This window comes from Myotis lucifugus, unplaced genomic scaffold (genome assembly GCF_000147115.1).
Source record: "Myotis lucifugus unplaced genomic scaffold, Myoluc2.0 scaffold_4, whole genome shotgun sequence".
In the NCBI taxonomy this organism is placed as follows: Eukaryota; Metazoa; Chordata; class Mammalia; order Chiroptera; family Vespertilionidae; genus Myotis; species Myotis lucifugus.
Window position 1 is genome coordinate 21,916,035 of NW_005871052.1, and position 18,700 is coordinate 21,934,734.

Below are 18,700 nucleotides of genomic sequence, written 5' to 3' on the forward strand. Positions count from 1 at the left end.
AAATTATCAACCTTGAGAATATAAAATTAAAGGCACAACAGAAAGGGCAAAGTAGAAGCAAGAACCTGGGTAGAAAAGACATAGATATGCCAATGGGAAAATTTATAAAAGTAATTTCACAAACCCATATGTGGCACAAAAATAGTTAAAAGGCACCAGACCTGATGGGGGAAATGGACAGCTGAAACAATGTCCAAATGCTCCAGCCATCTGGGCTTGTGTAAGATTCTGAAACTCTGACCCAAATTCCATAAGTGGCGTAAAACCACAATCCTAAAAGGACTAATTGCTTTTACTTCTATTAATAAAAGGGGCTTAAAAGAGAAATTCACTTTTGTTAGAGGGAGTCATGCATAATTTCAAGTAAAGGGAGTACATCATGTAGACTTCAGTCTGAAAATAGACTTTACAATTACACTAGATATATAAAAGGCATTTATGCAGTACTGGAAACATCTTAATTGTCCTTTAATAAGAAATTATAGTGCATCCACATACTGGAATACAATTCCCTTTTGCCTAATCCCAAATTCCTTCTTACTTTCCCCAGATTACCACATCAATGTTTTGGTGTGCATCTTTCCAGATTTTTCCTATGCACCTAAAACTAACTCTCTCTCTCTCTCTCTCTCTCTCTCTTTCTCTCTCTCTCTCTCTCTCTCTCCCCTCGCACATGCACACACATGGCCTTTTCTCTATTAAAGGGATCATACATCTAGATCTAATTATATGACAAATACTTATAATACAAATTAGATAAGGTGGGCTAGAATCTCCAGGACCACTGAAGTTAACATATATTGATGGTGGCCATCTAAATCTTGTATGGGCTGAATGCTATGATGCTTTTATAGAGAATTTAATAAACATGCAAAGATCAATTTTACTGAGTTACTATACATTGAAACTATAAGCGTCTTAAGCCACAAATATAGCTTCACCTTCTGTATTATAAAACAAACTAGAGGCCTGGTGCACAAAATTCATGCACCGGGGGTGGGGGGAGTGTCCCTCAGCCCGGCCTGCATCTTCTCCAATCTGGGACCCCTCAGGGGATGTCCGACTGCCTCTCACAATCCAGGACTGCTGGCTCCTAACTGCTCACCTGCCTGCCTGCCTGATCACCCCTAACCACCTCTACTTGCCTGATCACCCCTAACCACCTCTGCCTGCCTGCCTGATCGCCCCTAACTGCTCCCCTGCTGGCCTGATTTCCCCTAACCACCTCTGCTTCACCCTGCACCTGGGACCCAGGATTCCCTCCCTCTGGCTGGCCGCAGGCACCCAGGACCCGGGCCAGCTTCATCCGGGCTGGCTGCAGCCACAGGGGACTGTGGGAAGGTGGCTTCGCCTGGGCCGCAGCTGCAGGCACTTGGAACCATGGGGCAGGCGGCTTGTTCCTCTCCTGGGCCGCAGCCCCAGCTGCTGGCACCCAGGACTGCGGAGCATGCGGCTTCTCTCCTGGGCCAGGCCACAGGCTCAGGCACAGCCGCTGGTGCCTGGGACCGCGGGTCAGGAGGCTAGTCCCTCTCCTGGGGTGCAGCCCAGCTGCTGGTACCCGGGACTGCGGGGCAGGTGGCTTGTCCCTCTCCTGGGCCACAGGCGCAGGTGCAGGCGTAGCCGCTGGCACCTGGGACCGTGGGGCGGATGGCTTGTCCCTCTCCCTGGCCGCAGCCTGGCTGGTCCCCATTCCTCTCTCGCAAGCTCATTTGATCCTGGCTGGTCCCCATTCCTCTCTTGTAAGCTCATTTGTGCCTGGCTGGTCCCCATACCTCTCTCCCCAGTGTTGAGTGTCTGAGCTGTTATGGCATGATGGTGTGAGGGCGTGACAACCATTTGCATATTAGGTATTTATTATATAGGATTCGCCTTGGGGAGATTCTAGCATATGGGGTAAAATTTTCAATGCATCTCACACTTTGCTTTGGTGTCTGCTATAATAAAGACCTAGTTTCTTTGCCACAAAATGTCACAGATCTTTCTCCCACTTTTAAAAAGCTGTTATCAAAAATAGGGTGTTTTTTCTCTCTCAAACTTTGAAAATATAATGTAGTTTCATAAAATTACTTTTAAAAAGTGATGACGAAAGTAGGCAGTGAAAATGCTTTCAGTGACTCATAAGCAGAAAACATCCAACTTGGAAAGAAGAGCAAAGGTACCTTTTACTAGAGAAAATGTAATGAGACGTTGCCATCATTTAGGACAGCACACTGGTACTTTACGAACATAAAATTATAGCTTTACAAAAATCTGAGTTAGTACTTACATTTGAATACCCTAATAATACATACTTAAAGTAATTAATTAAAAACACACACAACTCAATTGCAAGTTGACAAACAGGACAAAATTCCTTGCTAAAAGTAGTCATTAAAAGCTAATAGTTACAGAATATATTTTACACTGACTTTTTAAAATGAAATTTTGTATTACAATCATAAAATAAAGGGCATAAAATGAAGTCATTAATTATGTTATAATGGTGAATCCTGGGTTCGGGTTGCTATGTTAACAAAGTTTATTTTGTACAATATATCTATACTAGAGGCCCGGTGCACAAAATTCGTGCACTGGGGGGTGGAGTTCCCTCAGCCTAGCCTGCCCCTCTCACAGTCCAGGAGACCTCAGTGGATGTCCTACTGACGGCCCCAGTCTGGCAGCAGAGGCTTGGAGCAGTTGCCGTGTGTGTGTGTGTGTGTGTGTGTGTGTGTGTGTCTGCTGGGGGCCTGCCCCCAGCCACACCGTGGAGGCTTGGAGCCTCCACTGTGTGTTGTACTCTCCCTTGAGCTGTGGCCATGGTGGGTTGCTGCCTGCAGGCCATGCTTTACTGCTCACGAATCGCTGGATTGCCGTGGAGACCCGGGGGCAGGCCCACCTGGGTGCTGACTGCAGCTGCACTTTCCTGTTCTGTGATTGCCATGGCAACTCAGGCGGCTGCCTGCCCTCTGCACTTTCCTGTTCTGTGATCGCCATGGCGACCCAGGAGCAGGCCCACCTGGGGGTTGCCTGCCCTCCGCACTTTCCTGCACTGGGATCGCCATGGCGACCCAGGAGCAGGCCCACCTGGGGGCTGCCTGCAGGCCACTCTCCTGCAATGGGATCGCCATGGCAACCCAGGAGCAGGCCTTGCTGGGTGCTGCTTACAGGCCGCACTTTCCTGCTCACCAATCGCTGGATCACCACGGCGACCCAGGGGCAGCACTTTCTTGCCCTCAGATTGCCATGGGGTCCTGGCTGGCAGCGGGGCTTAGGCGGCACACGGGGGTCCCAGCTGGGGGCAGGGCTGCACACGGGGCCCGGATAGTGGCTCACACTGTCCCGCCCTGCCTGCAGTATGCAAATTAGCCACCATCTTTGTTGGCAGCTAATTTGCATATCACACTGATTAGCCAATGGGAGGCATAGCGAAGGTACAGTCAATTACCATCTTTGTCTATTATTAGATAGAATGGTCTGACATTCATTTCTCTTCCTCATTCCTCCTGTTTAAAATTTTCTAGAGTAAGTACAATGCCATTTCTTTAACTATTTAGTGATCATCCAGAAACAAAAGTATAGCACAGAAAAATAATCTTTATTATGTTGTAACTAGAAACAGATCAGATAGCAAGTTCACAAGGTATTTTTTATTTTTTTTTATGATCAGGCTTCAATAACAATAATCAAAATGAGTCTCAGTTGCACAGATATTTTGGTCACTATTATAATCTTCAAGGGCACAAAAGCCAGCAGCGTAAACTAATATGTAGGTAATGACTACGACAGTTTCCCATGGGCCAAAAATGTAGATCACTGCATTAAATTCTACCCTTGTATTTTCTTAATATTCTTCTTAAACATTGAACAATTATTGTTACTCAGCAAAATATCAAACATGCACATAGTATTCCTACAAGAATACTATCTTAATATTGTCAGTATTAATACCAAGCTATTCTTTCCCCCAAATTCAATGAAACATGGTTCTATTACCCATATGTATGTGTGTTAGTGGTAATATGCAAACTTGATTTTGTTTTCAAGGTTAAACAGCAGATTGACTTTGCATTTGGTGACCAGCTGTAGATCTTATCTATATTATAAAAGACCAGTGGCCCTAACGTCGTAACACCATAATGACTGGTCACCAGGAGGTGCATGGAGCACCTCTTGGGCCCTACCCCCACCCCACCCCCCAGTCCTCCCCACCCTCCTATCCCCCACCTTCCTGGGGTGCCGGCAGCATCCCCAGAGTGTTGTGGGGCGCCGGCAGCATCTGAGGAGCGTCGCGGGGTGGCGGACATGGCCCTGATGGCAGGCTAGGCCTAGGAGACCCTACACGCACATGATTTAATCGTGCGCAGGGCCTCTAGTTTTTTAAATAAATTTAACTACATTTCATAAGCCCTGAGATTTTCAATAACTTGCCAATGATTATATACTTTTAATTTATACTTTATTCCAATTAATTTGAATCCCACATAAGCATTTAAAATTATTTACAGATGGTTGTAACTAAAACAATGATAAAATTTACTACTTGTATAGTAAGACTCCTCTAATAAGGCCTTTAACTAAGAACTGCATGTTTTATGCATTTTTTACTTGCTAGGAGCAATTCTTAAAAATTCTTAAAGTTATGATTCTCTGTCAGCAATAAGCGCTTTTCGCTTTGCTACATAAATAACCAGATTCACTTTTCCCTCTCTTGTAAACAACTTTTTTTCTTCCCACAAACATAAATGTTAACAGTCCAACTGAACAGGTACCAAAAGAAACTTAGTATTTTAACAGCAGATAACTATAATGACTAGCAGAAAAATATGCTCATAACAAACAGGCATTCAATAGTATTTGTTACACATGGAATGCGTGAATTGTAAGGCAGCTGTTAGGCAGATGCTTTTCATCATACACCATAACTCATTTTGTTTAACAAGGGAATTCAAGGTTACCAGATTTAATTTGCCCTCAAATGTAAATCCAAGATTTTGAAATTTTAAAAACTGTTTTAACAGTTCTCAAAAAATGTAAACAAGTTAATAGTAGTTGCTACTGCAATATTAGTTGAGAGGAAAAAAAGAACAATTGCTTTCTACTAAATCATATGTACAACTGAGAAGAAATACAAACTTAAGAAGTGTTAGCTAGCCCTACCTGGTTTGGTTCAGTGGATAGAGCTTCAGCCTGCGGACTGAAGGGTCCCAGGTTCGATTCTAGTCAAGGGCACAAGCCCGGGTTGCGGGCTCAATCCCCAGCAGGGGGCGTGCAGGAGGCAGCCGATCAATGATTCTCTCTCATCATTGATGTTTCTATCTCTCTCCCTCTCCCTTCCTCTCTGAAATAAATAAAAATATATTTTTTTAAAAAGCGTTAGCTAATTATTATTTTCTCCAGATTTATCCTAGCAGTGCTTTTTGTTCATATATTTATCCCTGTTAACTTCTCTGAAGCTGAAAGAGAATTTTATTATCTGAATGGATTTCCCTAACTCCTTAGGTACATGTTAGTAAAAAGCTGGTGTAAATATAAGGTTGTATTTTCAAGTCATGCCATGTTTCTGTATTTGTTTTTTGCTGACATTAATTTTTTCCTATTGAAATGATTCTGTATATATAGAATATGAGCAAATCTGCCAACTTACTATGTATGAGATTGCTTGCTTATAATATTCAGTTTTTGTTGATAGCTTTGAAGCATATTGCACACTTGTCATCTAGAGTATTAATAAGTAACTTACTCTTTTTAGAAAGGATACACTGACAAATTCTTAAGTGAATGGCTTTGGCCAAACATTTTTAGGATGTCACAGGACAATAGCAATGGCAAAAACATTGACAATACAGTTCATGGTTCGGTTCTCCCATCTCACAGTACAGGTTCCTGAAAATACACACACAAAAGGACTTTGAAATACCAGCAAAACAATGAAATTACCAGATAATATATTTTCATAGGTTTTAATATCTTATTTCCTGCAATCTGTTAAATGTTAATATTTCATATTTGTCTGAAGACATACTTGTTATAGTTAGATACGAAGCAATTCTATTGATAAAGTTTTTTTCAGAATTAGAAATAAATAAGCATTTGACAATAAGTACACTGTTTGACTTTGTTAGTAGTTGGATTTTGTTTGAATCAGCTTAAGGTCTCTTACCATCAGATGTGGTATCCCAAAAGCATGAGCTGGCTGTGTGAAAGCCATATGCACTCCTCTGGACCACTGCACAGGTCACTAAAAATAAAGTCACAGAGTGAGGATGCTTATAAACAAAGGAAAAGATATCCAAGATCTAAGTGTTTGAGTTTTTGGCTTTAAAAGGTGTAAAAATAATAGAAAACAAAGCATTTAACAAGTAAGAATTTAAAAAATAAAAAAGCCCTCACCTTGATTATTTAACACCATGATTTTGTCCCCACTGGATCCAGTCTGTTTGTTGCCCATTGCCATAACCAGTGGTTATGTGCCCTGCCTCATGGGCATAATTCAGTCAAAGAAAATATTCCACTTTAGAAATAATTATTGTGTGGTACTTCACAGTCCTACATGTAAGGAGGCATGTGGTTACTGAAAAGTAGACAGTAGTGCCCAGTAGGTTGTGGTGGAAAGAAGTAACTGATGTAAATATAAAAGGTGATGTTACCAAGAAAAGGCTTTTGAATAGCAAAAGTTATCTCTATCTTTTAGATATTATCATATATTATCTTTGGATGAATAAGTCAGAAGTCCTTTATACCCTACTAGAGGCCGGTGCATGAAATTCGTGCATGGGGGGGGGGGTGCAGGGCAGGGGGGAGGTCCCTCAGCCCGACCTACACTCTCTCCAATTCAGGAGCCCTCAGGGGATGTGCTACTGACAGCTTGGGCCCACTCCCCGTGGTTCTACAGGGACTGCCTGCTCCACACCACCAGGATGGGCAAGCAGGCCCTGCTGGGTGCTGCCTGCGGGCACCACTGGCCTGCTCAGGGATCGCCACGGCGACCACCCAGCAGGCCCTGCTGGGTGCTGCCTGCAGGCCCGCTTGCAGTGACAGCCCAGCAGGCCCTGCTTGGTGCTGTCTGCAGGTCGCTGTCACCACCGCTCAGAAGGCCCTGCTGGGTGCTGCCTGCAGGCCCCGCTTGCCTGCTTCCCCGTCTCCGCGGTGACTGCCCAGCAGGCCCTGCTGAGTGCTGCCTGTGGGCCCCACTTGCCTGCCCGCAGGTCGCTGCCTCAACCGCCCTGCTGGGTGCTGCCTGCGGGCCCTGCTTGCCTGCCCACGGGTCGCTGCCTCAAGTACCCAGCAGGCCCTGCTGGATGCTGCCTGCGGGCCCCGATTGCCTGCTCGCGGGTCGCTGCCGCCACCGCCCAGCAGGCCCTGCTGGGTGCTGCCTGCGGGCCCCAATTGCCTGTTCCCTGGTCTCTGCAGCGACTGCCCAGCAGGCCCTGTTGGGTACTGCCTGCGGCCCTGATTGCCTGCTCCCTGGTCTCCGCGGCAACCGCTCAGCAGGCCCTGCTGGGTGCTGTCTGAAGGTCGCTGCCACCACCGCCCAGCAGGCCCTGCTGGGTGCTGCCTGTGGGCCCCGCTTGCCTGTTTGCAGGTCGCCATGGCGACCGCACAGCAGGCCTTGCTAGGTGCTGCCTGCGGCCCGATTGCCTGCTCCCCCGGTCTCCGCAGCAACTGCCCAGCAGGCCCTGCTGGGTGCTGCCCGTGGGCCTGCTTGCCTGCTCATGGTTGCCGCCACCACCACCCAACAGGTCCTGCTGGGTGCTGCCTGCAGGTTGCTGCCACCACTGCCCAGCAGGCCCTGCTGGGTGCTGCCTGCGGCCCCGCTTGCCTGCTGGGCTCACGTTGCAGGGGTGACGCCGCCAGCATCCTGCCCAGCCTCTATGGGCACTGACATCTTTGTTGTGGAGTGACGGTTAATTTGCATATTACTCTTTTATTAGATAGGATTAATATCCAACTACAGTTTCTATCATTCAATTATAGTCTCTAAATTCAGAGAAAATTATAAGAACAAAGGTGAGTGAACTTCTAAGGAAGGATAGTAACACTTACCAATATATTTATAAGCTTTTCCCAACTTAACCAAATGTGCTAAGGATTGTTCCACAATACTTGCAGTCCATTGGTTGATGTTGTTCTGATTATAATCTTCACCACCCAAAACTCCATCTATACACTAAAAGGGCAGAGGACAATTAAACAAATTATACAAATTGCAGCAAAAATGTATGCAAAATACAAAATGCATTTATAACCCAATAGAGCATCTTAGAAAATATGCATCTAGTAAGTATTTAGTAAGCAGTGTCTCTAATTGTTTAGGCATTTTCAAAGCATTTCCACATGCATTATCTCACTATGAGATACTATGGTCACATAAAGATAAATATGACATGGCCTCTGTTGTAAAGAACTTAATCTAGCAAAGAAGCTAATAATTCTGTAACACAGGGAAGACTAATCAAGGGTGTTAAGTTATATCATAAAAGGATTATGCCAGTAGAGATTTTAAAAGGGTGTTATAAATTGGTTAAAGAATGGCTTTGAAACAGTTGGGATTTTTTAAAAATATATTATTATTGATTTGAGAGAGAAAGGGAGAGGGAGAGAGAGATAAAAACATCAATGATAAGAGCGAATCATTGATTGGCTGCCTCCTGCACACCCCACACTGGGGATTGAGCCTGCAACCCAGGAATATGGCCTGACCAGGAATCAAGCCGTGACCTGCCAGTTCATCAGAAGCAGGTGGCAGAGGGTGGAACATAGTGGGCATCAGCCGTGGCAGGACACTGGTTGCTGTCATCAGGGTGAGCCTCTGGTGGTTACTGAAAATTCTTTGCTCCCGCGTGTTGTGGTCCTGCCTGCTGCTCGCACCTGCTGCCAGTGGCGCCGGCCCCGATCACTCGGCCCCATCAGTGGGTGCGGGTGCGAGTGATGGATGACGGCCCTGATTGCCCTTCAGGGCTTCTCCACCTCCCACTGCTCCTGAGGGGTGATTGGCACTACTGGCGCCAGTTCCAATCGTTCTGCACCATCAGCGGGTGCAAGTGGGCCAGTGCCATCAGCGCATGGGAAAGGCTGTGGCAGGAGCAGAGCTGCTGGCAGACAGGGGACTGGGGGCCACAGTGGAAGGGGCCAGACGGGGGCACAGAGGATGGGCTGAGACCTGCCCCTGTGCCCACTGCAGCCTTGCAGCCCACAGTTCCTTTCAGGGTGCACAAATTTGTGCCTTGGGCCCCTAGTGTATAATAATTACATTCTCATTCATATCACAGAATTGCTTAGCTATAAAACTAGCATACTTGCTATTAAAAGCAAATCATCAACAAACACTATTTCTGGGGTGCCCTATAAAAAGAAAGTTAAATAATTTTCCACAATATTTACTTCTATTCGCTTCTGATATTTGATTAAGAGCACTGGTTTAGAATCACAATCTTAGGTTTTAAGATCACCACTCCCACCTACTTCCTGTGTATCCTTTTGCAAGTGACTTAACCTCCTGAAGCCCATATTTTCCTAATGCTTAAAGATATAACAGCTTCATCTCAGCAGGTTGTTGTGAGTCTGGAAGGAGATAATGAATGCCATGTGCTCAAACACAGTGATGGCCACAGTGTAATCACAATAAGTCATGCTAGATATTATTATTATCATCATAATTATCATTATTACTGCTTATTTTCTTTTTCCAGTTTTACTGAAATACTAGAGGCCCAGTGCATGAAAATTCATGCACTGGAGGGGGGGGTCCCTCAGCCCGGCCTGCCCCCTCTCACAATCCGGGAGCCCTCAGGGGCCGGAGGCGACCCGGCAATCAGGGGAAGGCGACGCCCCATCACACCACACCTCTGCTGCTGCCACTGCTAGCAGCACAAGCCTCGGCTGGCCCTGGTTACCTGAGCCTCGGGTGGCCCTGGGTGGCTGGGCAGCTGCCATCCAAGGCTGGCCTGCACCTCAGGCCGGCCCTGGGCAGCTGGGGGGTTGAGGGGACTAGAGGTCTCCATAGGCAGGCACATGCCTTTCCACATGCCTGCCACCCCAGCGGGGCTGAGGGGACTGGGTGCCGCCATCTTGTGGCTGTGGAAACTGCCATCTTTGTGGGCGTGGCAATTAGCATATTTCCTCCTTTTTGGCTGTGGGTGCTGCCATCTTTGAGGGCGGGGCACTGAATTAGCATATTCCCTCCTTATTGGCTGTGGGCGCCGCCATCTCTGTGACAGAGTGAGGGTCAATTAGCATATTCCCTCTTTATTAGATAGGATGATTGACATATGATATTATGTAACTTTATCTGTTTCTTTTTTTAAAATATATTTTTATTGATTTTTTACAGAGAGGAAGGGAGAGGAAGAGAGAGTTAGAAACATTGATGAGAGAGAAACATCGATCAGCTGCCTTCTGCACACTCCCCACTGGGGATGTGCCCGCAACCAAGGCACATGCCCTTGACCGGAATCGAACCCGGGACCCTTGAGTCTGCAGACCGACACTCTATCCAATGAGCCAAACCGGTTAGGGCGATATTAGGTAACTTTAAGGTATACAATGTGATGATTCGATATATGTATATATTGTGAAATAATTATTATGACAAGGTGAATTAATGAACTAGTCTTCTCACAGTTATTATTTTTGCATGTGTGTAGAGAACATTTAAGATCTACTTTCAAGCAACTTTCAAGTATACAATACAGTGTTAACTGTAATTACACACTGTACATTAGGTTACCAGAAATTATTCATCTTTAACTGGAAGTTTATACCTTTTGATCTATATTGCCCTGTTTCTCCGGCTCCCCCAGACCTCAAAAATCACCTTTCTACTCTCTGTTTCTATGAATTCGACTTTTTTAGATTCCACATATAAGTGAGTATACAGTATTTGTCTTTCCCTAATTTTGCTGTTATTGTTTTATATTTGAGTGATAGAGCCTGGATGATAAAGCACTCATTCAATTAATTTATAGAATCCAGCTTAATCACACACAAACACACAAACACACACACACACACACACACACACAGACACGAGCATGTGCACATATGCAGCTTTCATTTACTACAATTGTAGTTAAAATTCAGAAAGGCACAAATTAATATGAAATGTTAAGCTGGGCAGTATGAAATCTTCCCTAATGATAAAATGTAGAAATAAAAGTTAAATTTAGAGGAGTTGAAGAAAGGAATGGGCATCAAATTATTCTCCTAGAATATGCAATAGCATAAGAGTTAGGAGGGCCAATGGACCAGGGGTCAGGGCAACAGTGTTTTAATTCTGTCTTTACCATCCCCAAGTTGATGACTTTAAGCAAACCTCCTACTCTCCCTAGACTGCTTTTCCTTAATGGGAAACTAAGAGCACTCATTTTTCTTTCAAGTTATCTAAACAACAGAAAAACATCATGGAGCTATGGATTCCCCTGTAAATAGCTATTAATTAAGATTTAGACTTCTTAATTAGCATTAACCAGGAGGCCCACTAGATAATGAAGTCCTTAACCTGTCTATTCCCAGGGCCAAACTGAGAAAGTGGACACATAGCAGGCACTTGTAACTCACTTTTTCTTTGAGAATTTATGTGGGGGAAATTCTATTACTGACAACAGATAAAATGTATGCATATCACTGATAAGTGAGTGGTTCTAAGACTTCAGAGGGAATTAGCATAGGGGCTCAGAGTAAGAAGTCTAAGGACAGAAAATAAAGGAGATAAGGAGATTAGAAAGAAATAAGGAAAACATAAATACCTGCTGAAACTATCGAGAAAGTACTGAAATGTTTTAATATAGTGCTCTCTCACTCTCTCAATCAACCACAAACACTTTGAAAAAATGAGGTTGTTATCACTCCTGCCCTTCCCATGACCTCTATGCCAACTTCCACCTCCCAGCTGACCGCATTTTGCTTTTGTTGATTTTTAGAGAGAGAGAGAGAGGAAGGGAAAGAGAGAAACAGCGATCGGTTGCCTCCAGTATGCACCTGACCGATCAAGCCTGCAACCTTTTGGTATATGGGATGACTCTCCAACCAACTGACCCACCCGGCCAGTGCTTCTCTGTTTTGTTATATACTGCCAGGCATCCTGGAGCTTACTCTGAAAGTGATGTTTAAGTATGAATCTAGAAAACTGATTTACTGTTTTCTAAAATTGATGTCTTTTGAACAAAATAACATATCTCAGCAGGCCAAATATTACTTTAAATGTTAATATATAGACATATATACACACATACTTTTATATATGTAAATTTATATATTTACTGGAGGCCCAATGCATGAAATTCGTGCAAGGGTATGCCTTCCTTCCCCCAGCTATTGCTCTCACAGCCCCGGCCCCACCCCCCGCCCTCACCTGCCTTGGCCTGGCGCTGCCCGCATCCGTTGTCACACACCCCTGGTTCTCGGGTTCCGCAGAGTCCCCAGATCAATCACTCCGCAGAGGGTGGCCTGGGCCTCCCTCTGCAAGGTGATCATGGGGCGATGGCGGGGCCCCCCAACCAGTCGCATGGCACCCACTTTGGCTGGCCTGGCACCAGTGGGTGTCATAGTGTGGTCGTCCAGTGGTTCTACTGTTTGGTCGTTTGGTCAATTTGCATATTATGCTTTTATTATTATAGAATATATGTCATATATACCAAAGAAATAAGAGACCGTAGAAATACCTGCCTTTGGTCATTATGTGTTTTTTTTAGTCCTATATTGGAAATTATATTATTGGAAAAATAATCACTTAACATCTTTTAGACACTATGTGATGGTAAGTCAAAATCTTAAGAACAATATTTGAAATATCAATTTGGCTCTCCTGTTAGGCAAATAGACAAGTAGTTCTCTTTGGGAATCAATTCTGGCAGAGGAATTAGTCTAGTGGCATCTGCATTGTGGGTAAGGTATTTATAAACACTTTTAATAGCCCTGAGTTATTTTTAACTGTGCCAAATCCTAGAAAAAAAATGAGCTGGCCTAGGAAGCAGGCTTGTTTTGTGGGTATGGCTCTTGGGGCCTGTGTTTTAGCCGACCTTACCTGCCTTTAGTCTAGGGGGGTCCTCAAACTTTTTAAACAGGGGGCCAGTTCACTGTCCCTCAGACCGTTGGAGGGCCTGACTATAGTTTAAAAAAAAACTATGAACAAATTCAGCAACAGGCAGCAGCGGCAAAAACACCCGGCGGGCCGGATAAATGTTTTCGGCGGGCCGCATGTGGCCCGCGGGCCGTAGTTTGAGGACCCCTGGTAGGCATTGAACACCTTATCAGCCTGTCCTGAGACAGTGCCTTACTTGCCTGAATGTTCTGGTGCACAAGTTCACCCAAAACTCAATCAGGTCTGGCCTAGTACAGCTAGGGTCAGCTTGAGTCCTAAATAAGCACCTGAAAATCCTGCCATATTTTAATAGTTCAGAAATATGTATTAGAACTATGTAACCCAGGAATATTTAATTTTTAAAACAATGCAAATATTTTCAATGCCTTGATAGTACAAAAGCAAAATGCGGTCAGCTGGGAGGTGGAAGTTGGCATAGAGGTCATGGGAAGGGCAGGAGTGATAACAACCTCATTTTTTCAAAGTGTTTGTGGTTGATGGAACATGAAGAAAATGATGCTGGGTTATTTGAGGAGCCTTTTAAATAGACCTTATTCTTTACTAACATTCTGAGCCAAATGAAAAGACAAGAGTCACTAGAAAGAGGATAAAATATTATCTTTATTATTGGTAAAGAATAGGTTGGAGTTTGGACCTTGCTATCTCTCTACGTGTTCAGTTCAGACCTCGGAAGAGGCATCCAAGGGAAAGGCTGAGTCAACAGAGAGAAACACTTAGCCAGGCTGGTGCCTTTTGTTGGTCTGGGTGGAGAGGAAAGGAGAAAACAAATACTTAAGTCCAAGGCATTTGGGAGATTTGTTTTTCCAAATGAGAATGATGGATCAATGGTTGTCACTCATCAAACAGGCAATTTACTGTACCTCCATGGGGAGGAATAATGACAGGTGGGACAAGAGGCCAGAAATGTTAAGGAAAAATCCTGTGTATGGAAGGAAATGCCAGGAGTAGAAAAGAAACATGCTCCTAACAGTGTAAATATATTGAAGTAAAAATACTGAACTCACTATTGAGGGAAGAAGCAGGTGATCTGAGGGAACTAAATTTTCATCTCTCATAGCAGGAGCTCTAGGAATGTTGTCTATAATTCATAAATCAAGAAATGATGGTATAAACATTATTTGGAGATATATAAGTAATCTCTCTTAGAAAATAAAAACAGTTGTGCACTGATGGGATTTCCTCTAGGGAATGGAACTGGGTATGGGAAAGGGTGGAGAACGGATTCTTGCTTTTCATTGTAAGCTTTTCTGTTCTGTTGGATTTTTAAAATGATGAGCATGTGCTGTTTTATTAAATTAAAAAAACCATGCTTCTTAAACTGGCATACACATACTTGGTGGTGGCTAGGTAGGTGCATTTTAGAGCACTGGTTTACTTAAGTACTTGCAAGAAGGAGTTAAGTAATACAAATAATTTAAACGAAAAAAAATATAGAGGGGGGGGATATGCAAATTAGGCCAGGACACCTTAAGGGGTCATGACCAGACAGAAGGAGGTTTCAGGCACAGGTGAGGCCCGGAGTGGAGATGGAGACAGAGACAGGGCCGGCGAGCTGCCGCACCCTGGCTCAGGCGGGCCCCCCGGAGCCGGAGTGGACACACACATGGACAGGGGTGCCAGCCCGCAGCCTCCACAGCTGAGTGCAGGCCCAGAGAGGAGACGGCGGGCCTGCCTCCCGTGGAAGCAGCGCAGCTCCCTCCTGCCTCCTGCGGAATCAGCGTGGCTCCCTCCTGGCTCCCGTGGGCGCAGGCGGCTCGCTTCCACCTCCTGCGGAAGCCGCATGGCTCCTGTGGAAGTAGCGCGGATCCCTGCGGTGCGCTGAGGTTCCCGCTCCTGCGGAAGCGGCGGGTGGCCTACTGCGCGCAATATCGCGCGATGGGCTACTAGTTTTAAATAAAAAACAAACTCTGATATATTATGGAGTCAAAAGCAGGCTTCACTTGAAGTTTTTATATGAAATAAGAGACTTCAAACAAATCTCAGGTTTGCTCCAGGTGACTTTCAGCTCCATGTCTATCCTCTTCCCTGCTCTGGCATTGGAAAGACTTGAGAAAGTGAGAGAGCACTATTTTAAAACATTTCAGTACTTTCTCGATAGTTTCAGCAGGTATTTATGTTTTCCTTATTTCTTTCTAATCTCCTTATCTCCTTTATTTTCTGTCCTTAGATTTCTTACTCTGAGCCCCTATGCTAATTCCCTCTGAAGTCTTAGAACCACTCACTTATCAGTGATATGCATACATTTTATCTGTTGTCAGTAATAGAATTTCCCCCACATAAATTCTCAAAGAAAAAGTGAGTTACAAGTGCCTGCTATGTGTCCACTTTCTCAGTTTGGCCCTGGGAATAGACAGGTTAAGGACTTCATTATCTAGTGGGCCTCCTGGTTAATGCTAATTGAGAAGTCTAAATCTTAATTAATAGCTATTTACAGGGGGTCCAGAGCCCCATGATGTTTTTCTGTTGTTTAGATAACTTGAAAGAAAAATGAGTGCTCTTAGTTTCCCATTAAGGAAAAGCAGTAGGGAGAGTAGGTGGATTAAAAACAAACAAACATAGGAGCACTCCTGTAAAGAGTTAGTGAACAAATATTAAAAATCTTGTTTTAGGCCCTAACCGGTTTGGCTCAGTGGATAGAGCGTCGGCCTGCAGACTCGAGGGTCCCAGGTTTGATTCCGGTCAAGGGCATGTACCTTGGTTGCGGCATATACCCAGTAGGGGGTGTGCAGGAGGCAGCTGTTCTATGTTTCTCTCTCATTGATGTTTCTAGCTCTCTGTCCTTCTCCCTTCCTCTCTGTGGAAAATCAATAAAATATATATATATATATATATATATATATATATATATATATACACAAAATCGCCCTAACTGGTTTGGCTCAGTGGATAGAGCGTTGGCCTGCGGACTGCAGGGTCCCTGGTTCGATTCTGGTCAAGGACATGTACCTTGGTTGCGGGCACATCCCCAGTAGGGAGTGTGCAGGAGGCAGCTGATCGATGTTTCTAGCTCTCTATCCCTCTCCCTTCCTCTCTGTAAAAAATCAATAAAATATATTAAAAAAATAAAGAAAAGTAAAAAAAAAATCTTGTTTTAATACTAAGGTTTCTAACTTTGTACTGAAAGTCAAAACACAGCTTTTTAAAATTGCAATCAATGCAGCAGCCCTCAAAATGAACAAGATGTATAACTTACCTCTTTAACAAGGTTGTGGGCTTCATCCACATTGAAACCAACCTAAATGGGGAAAATAAAAGACAAAGCTGCTTGTAACACAGACTTCATCTTATTTGTGGTAAACAGAATCTCCTAGGCTGGCTTAGACAAGTGTTAGTGAATATAAGGGGAATCCAGTCTACTGAGGCTACTAATCCTACCTCAAACACTTAATATTATAGATTGCTTTTCCCACCTACCTCCCTGGAGATTTTGATTCATTTGGTCTGGGTCAGAACCTGGGCAAGTACATTTTTTAAAAGTGCTTTACTGGTGATTCTGATGAACACCCTAGATTGAGAATCACTGCATTGGAGATTGCAGGAAACAGCAGGAGGTGGATATAAAGATGTGTCATCAGTATACAGGAGATGGCTGCAGTGAAGGGAGAACGAGGTGGTCCATGAGAACAGAGTGCTTAATAGATTAATTTTGTTTTTAACTTATGGTAGGCAAAAATATGGCTTTCCTGAATTAAGGATTATGAAAATACTTGACCATTGTCAATTAATGACCCTTTAATACTATATAATAGGTCTGGCAACTTAGTCTTTCCTTTAAAGTGACTTGATTGACTCCTGAGTTAAAAGCAACTATTAATGACATCCAAGTGTCTGTCTCCCATAGTAGAGAACTAGGCTATGTGATAAGATTGAAATCTACACCAAAATACTTCAGGTTAATCCATGGAGAAGCTTTCTGACATCAGCATTTTTGCAAATCCCACTATACAATTCAAAAATGGTTTAAAAAACAGGTAAATTCTGAAAATAAGTATCATCTTGAATATAGATGTAAAGTATTTTCAACTCAGTTATACCACAGACTTCACCAATAAAGGAATAAAAATACCCTAAGTTATTAGGAATATTATGAAAACAGCCCACACATTTTTACCCTATTAAAATGTTCATTTCACCTTAAAATAAGGTCCTCATCTATTTTTGAAAGTGGTCTACAAATTAAAGGGTGGCCATTCCACTTTGATTTGGAAGATCACAAATACATAATCGGATGTATGGTGTGGTCACGGTAACATGTAATTTCATTTCTTTTTAAATATAAGTATTTAGGATGTACTGCCATACAGAAGCCTCTTAAGAGTCAGAGTAGCACTTGCTGGGGTATATGCCTGAGAGTGAAATTGTTTGTGGTTCAATTTCTAAAATAATAATTTAGCACCAATCTGTTAAGTATGTTTGCTACCTGCATCACATAACTAATTAATTTAAATGTAGCTTTAGCTTTTATAGAAGCCCACATCCTAACGATGGATAAACCAGAAGTCCCTTCCGGCGGGGGGTAGGGGGGTGTTATAATATATTATTTTATGCTGCCCCTCCACTATGCGCCTACTTTTTCACCGCACCATTCAACTGTGGCTGTATTTTCTGTGAGACAGAAAATGTCTTTGTCTCTTCTGCACTTGCAGGCCTGTCTTGGTTAAAGTGAAGCAAGAGTTGTTGGGAGGTCGAGGCCTGGGTTCAAATTGGAGCATCTGGCATTCCTTGCAGTTTTAACTTTGGGCAAGCCACCATGAAAGTCAGAGCTGCCACCAGTAACAGGAAAATAACGGACACCATGGGATTCTGGTGAGGTTTCACGAAGTCTGAGTCAGTAAATAAGGGTTCTTAATCCATGAAGCACCTTCTTTCAGGCACCCAGGACAGAGCGACAGGGAGCTGGAGCGGCTCTGCAACTAGGGCCTCTCTTGCAGGGCGGTGGCACCTACTTTGGGGACGCCAAGGGACAGAGGGTTTGAAAAGTCTGTCCCTGCAGACGGCGGTGCCCTGCAACCCACCCCCACCTCACGCATCCCGAGTCAGGCTTTCCACCCCTCGACCCTGCCCCCACTGCCAACCCCAATCGCTACTGACCGCCCTGGCCACCCAGGCCTCTCAGCCCACCCTCCAGGCCTCGGTGTGGGGGAAGGGAGACGGGAGGGGTGAACCCCCGGCCTGGCGGAGGAGACCCAATTCTCGGGGCCTCCGGGGGCCGGGAGAGCACACGGCAGAGAGCCACGCGCTGAGGCGGGAGGGGGCTGGGGTCGCTCTAAGGCGGCAGAGTGGCGATACCTCCTCGCAGTGGCGATGGTACTCCTCCATCCTGTTTCCGACTCTCCCGGGGGCGGAGCGATGGGCGGGTCCAGCTCTGCGGCTGCGCACTGGCCTCCGGGGAGACACCGCCCTTGTTTTTGTCCCGGGCGGTCCCTACGTAGCCGCCTTTGTGACTCAGCGGCGCTACTTCCTGGGATACCGTCAGAGTTCTAAGCGATCAGAGGTCTCTCCCGCTTCCTCTGACTTTTCTGAAAACAAGGGATGGGTGGTAAAGAGCTGGGAATTGTGCCAGTGTGGATCACCTGACGTGTCCTGGTGTCAGTTACTCTAAATCCCGCATTATTTGAGTGC

General features: G+C 44.7%; 1 protein-coding gene across 1 annotated transcript; it reads right to left on the reverse strand.

Moving 5' to 3' along the window:
- Nucleotides 1-4,418: 4,418 nt before the first annotated feature.
- DYNLT3 (dynein light chain Tctex-type 3) lies at nucleotides 4,419-18,452 on the reverse strand. Its single transcript, XM_006082954.3, has 5 exons — nucleotides 18,368-18,452; nucleotides 16,272-16,313; nucleotides 8,023-8,146; nucleotides 6,140-6,217; nucleotides 4,419-5,862 (listed from the first exon to the last, which is right to left on the reverse strand). The coding sequence occupies exons 1-5, from the start codon at nucleotides 18,395-18,397 to the stop codon at nucleotides 5,786-5,788; spliced, it is 351 nt and encodes a 116-aa protein (XP_006083016.1). The 5' UTR covers nucleotides 18,398-18,452; the 3' UTR covers nucleotides 4,419-5,785.
- Nucleotides 18,453-18,700: the final 248 nt, after the last annotated feature.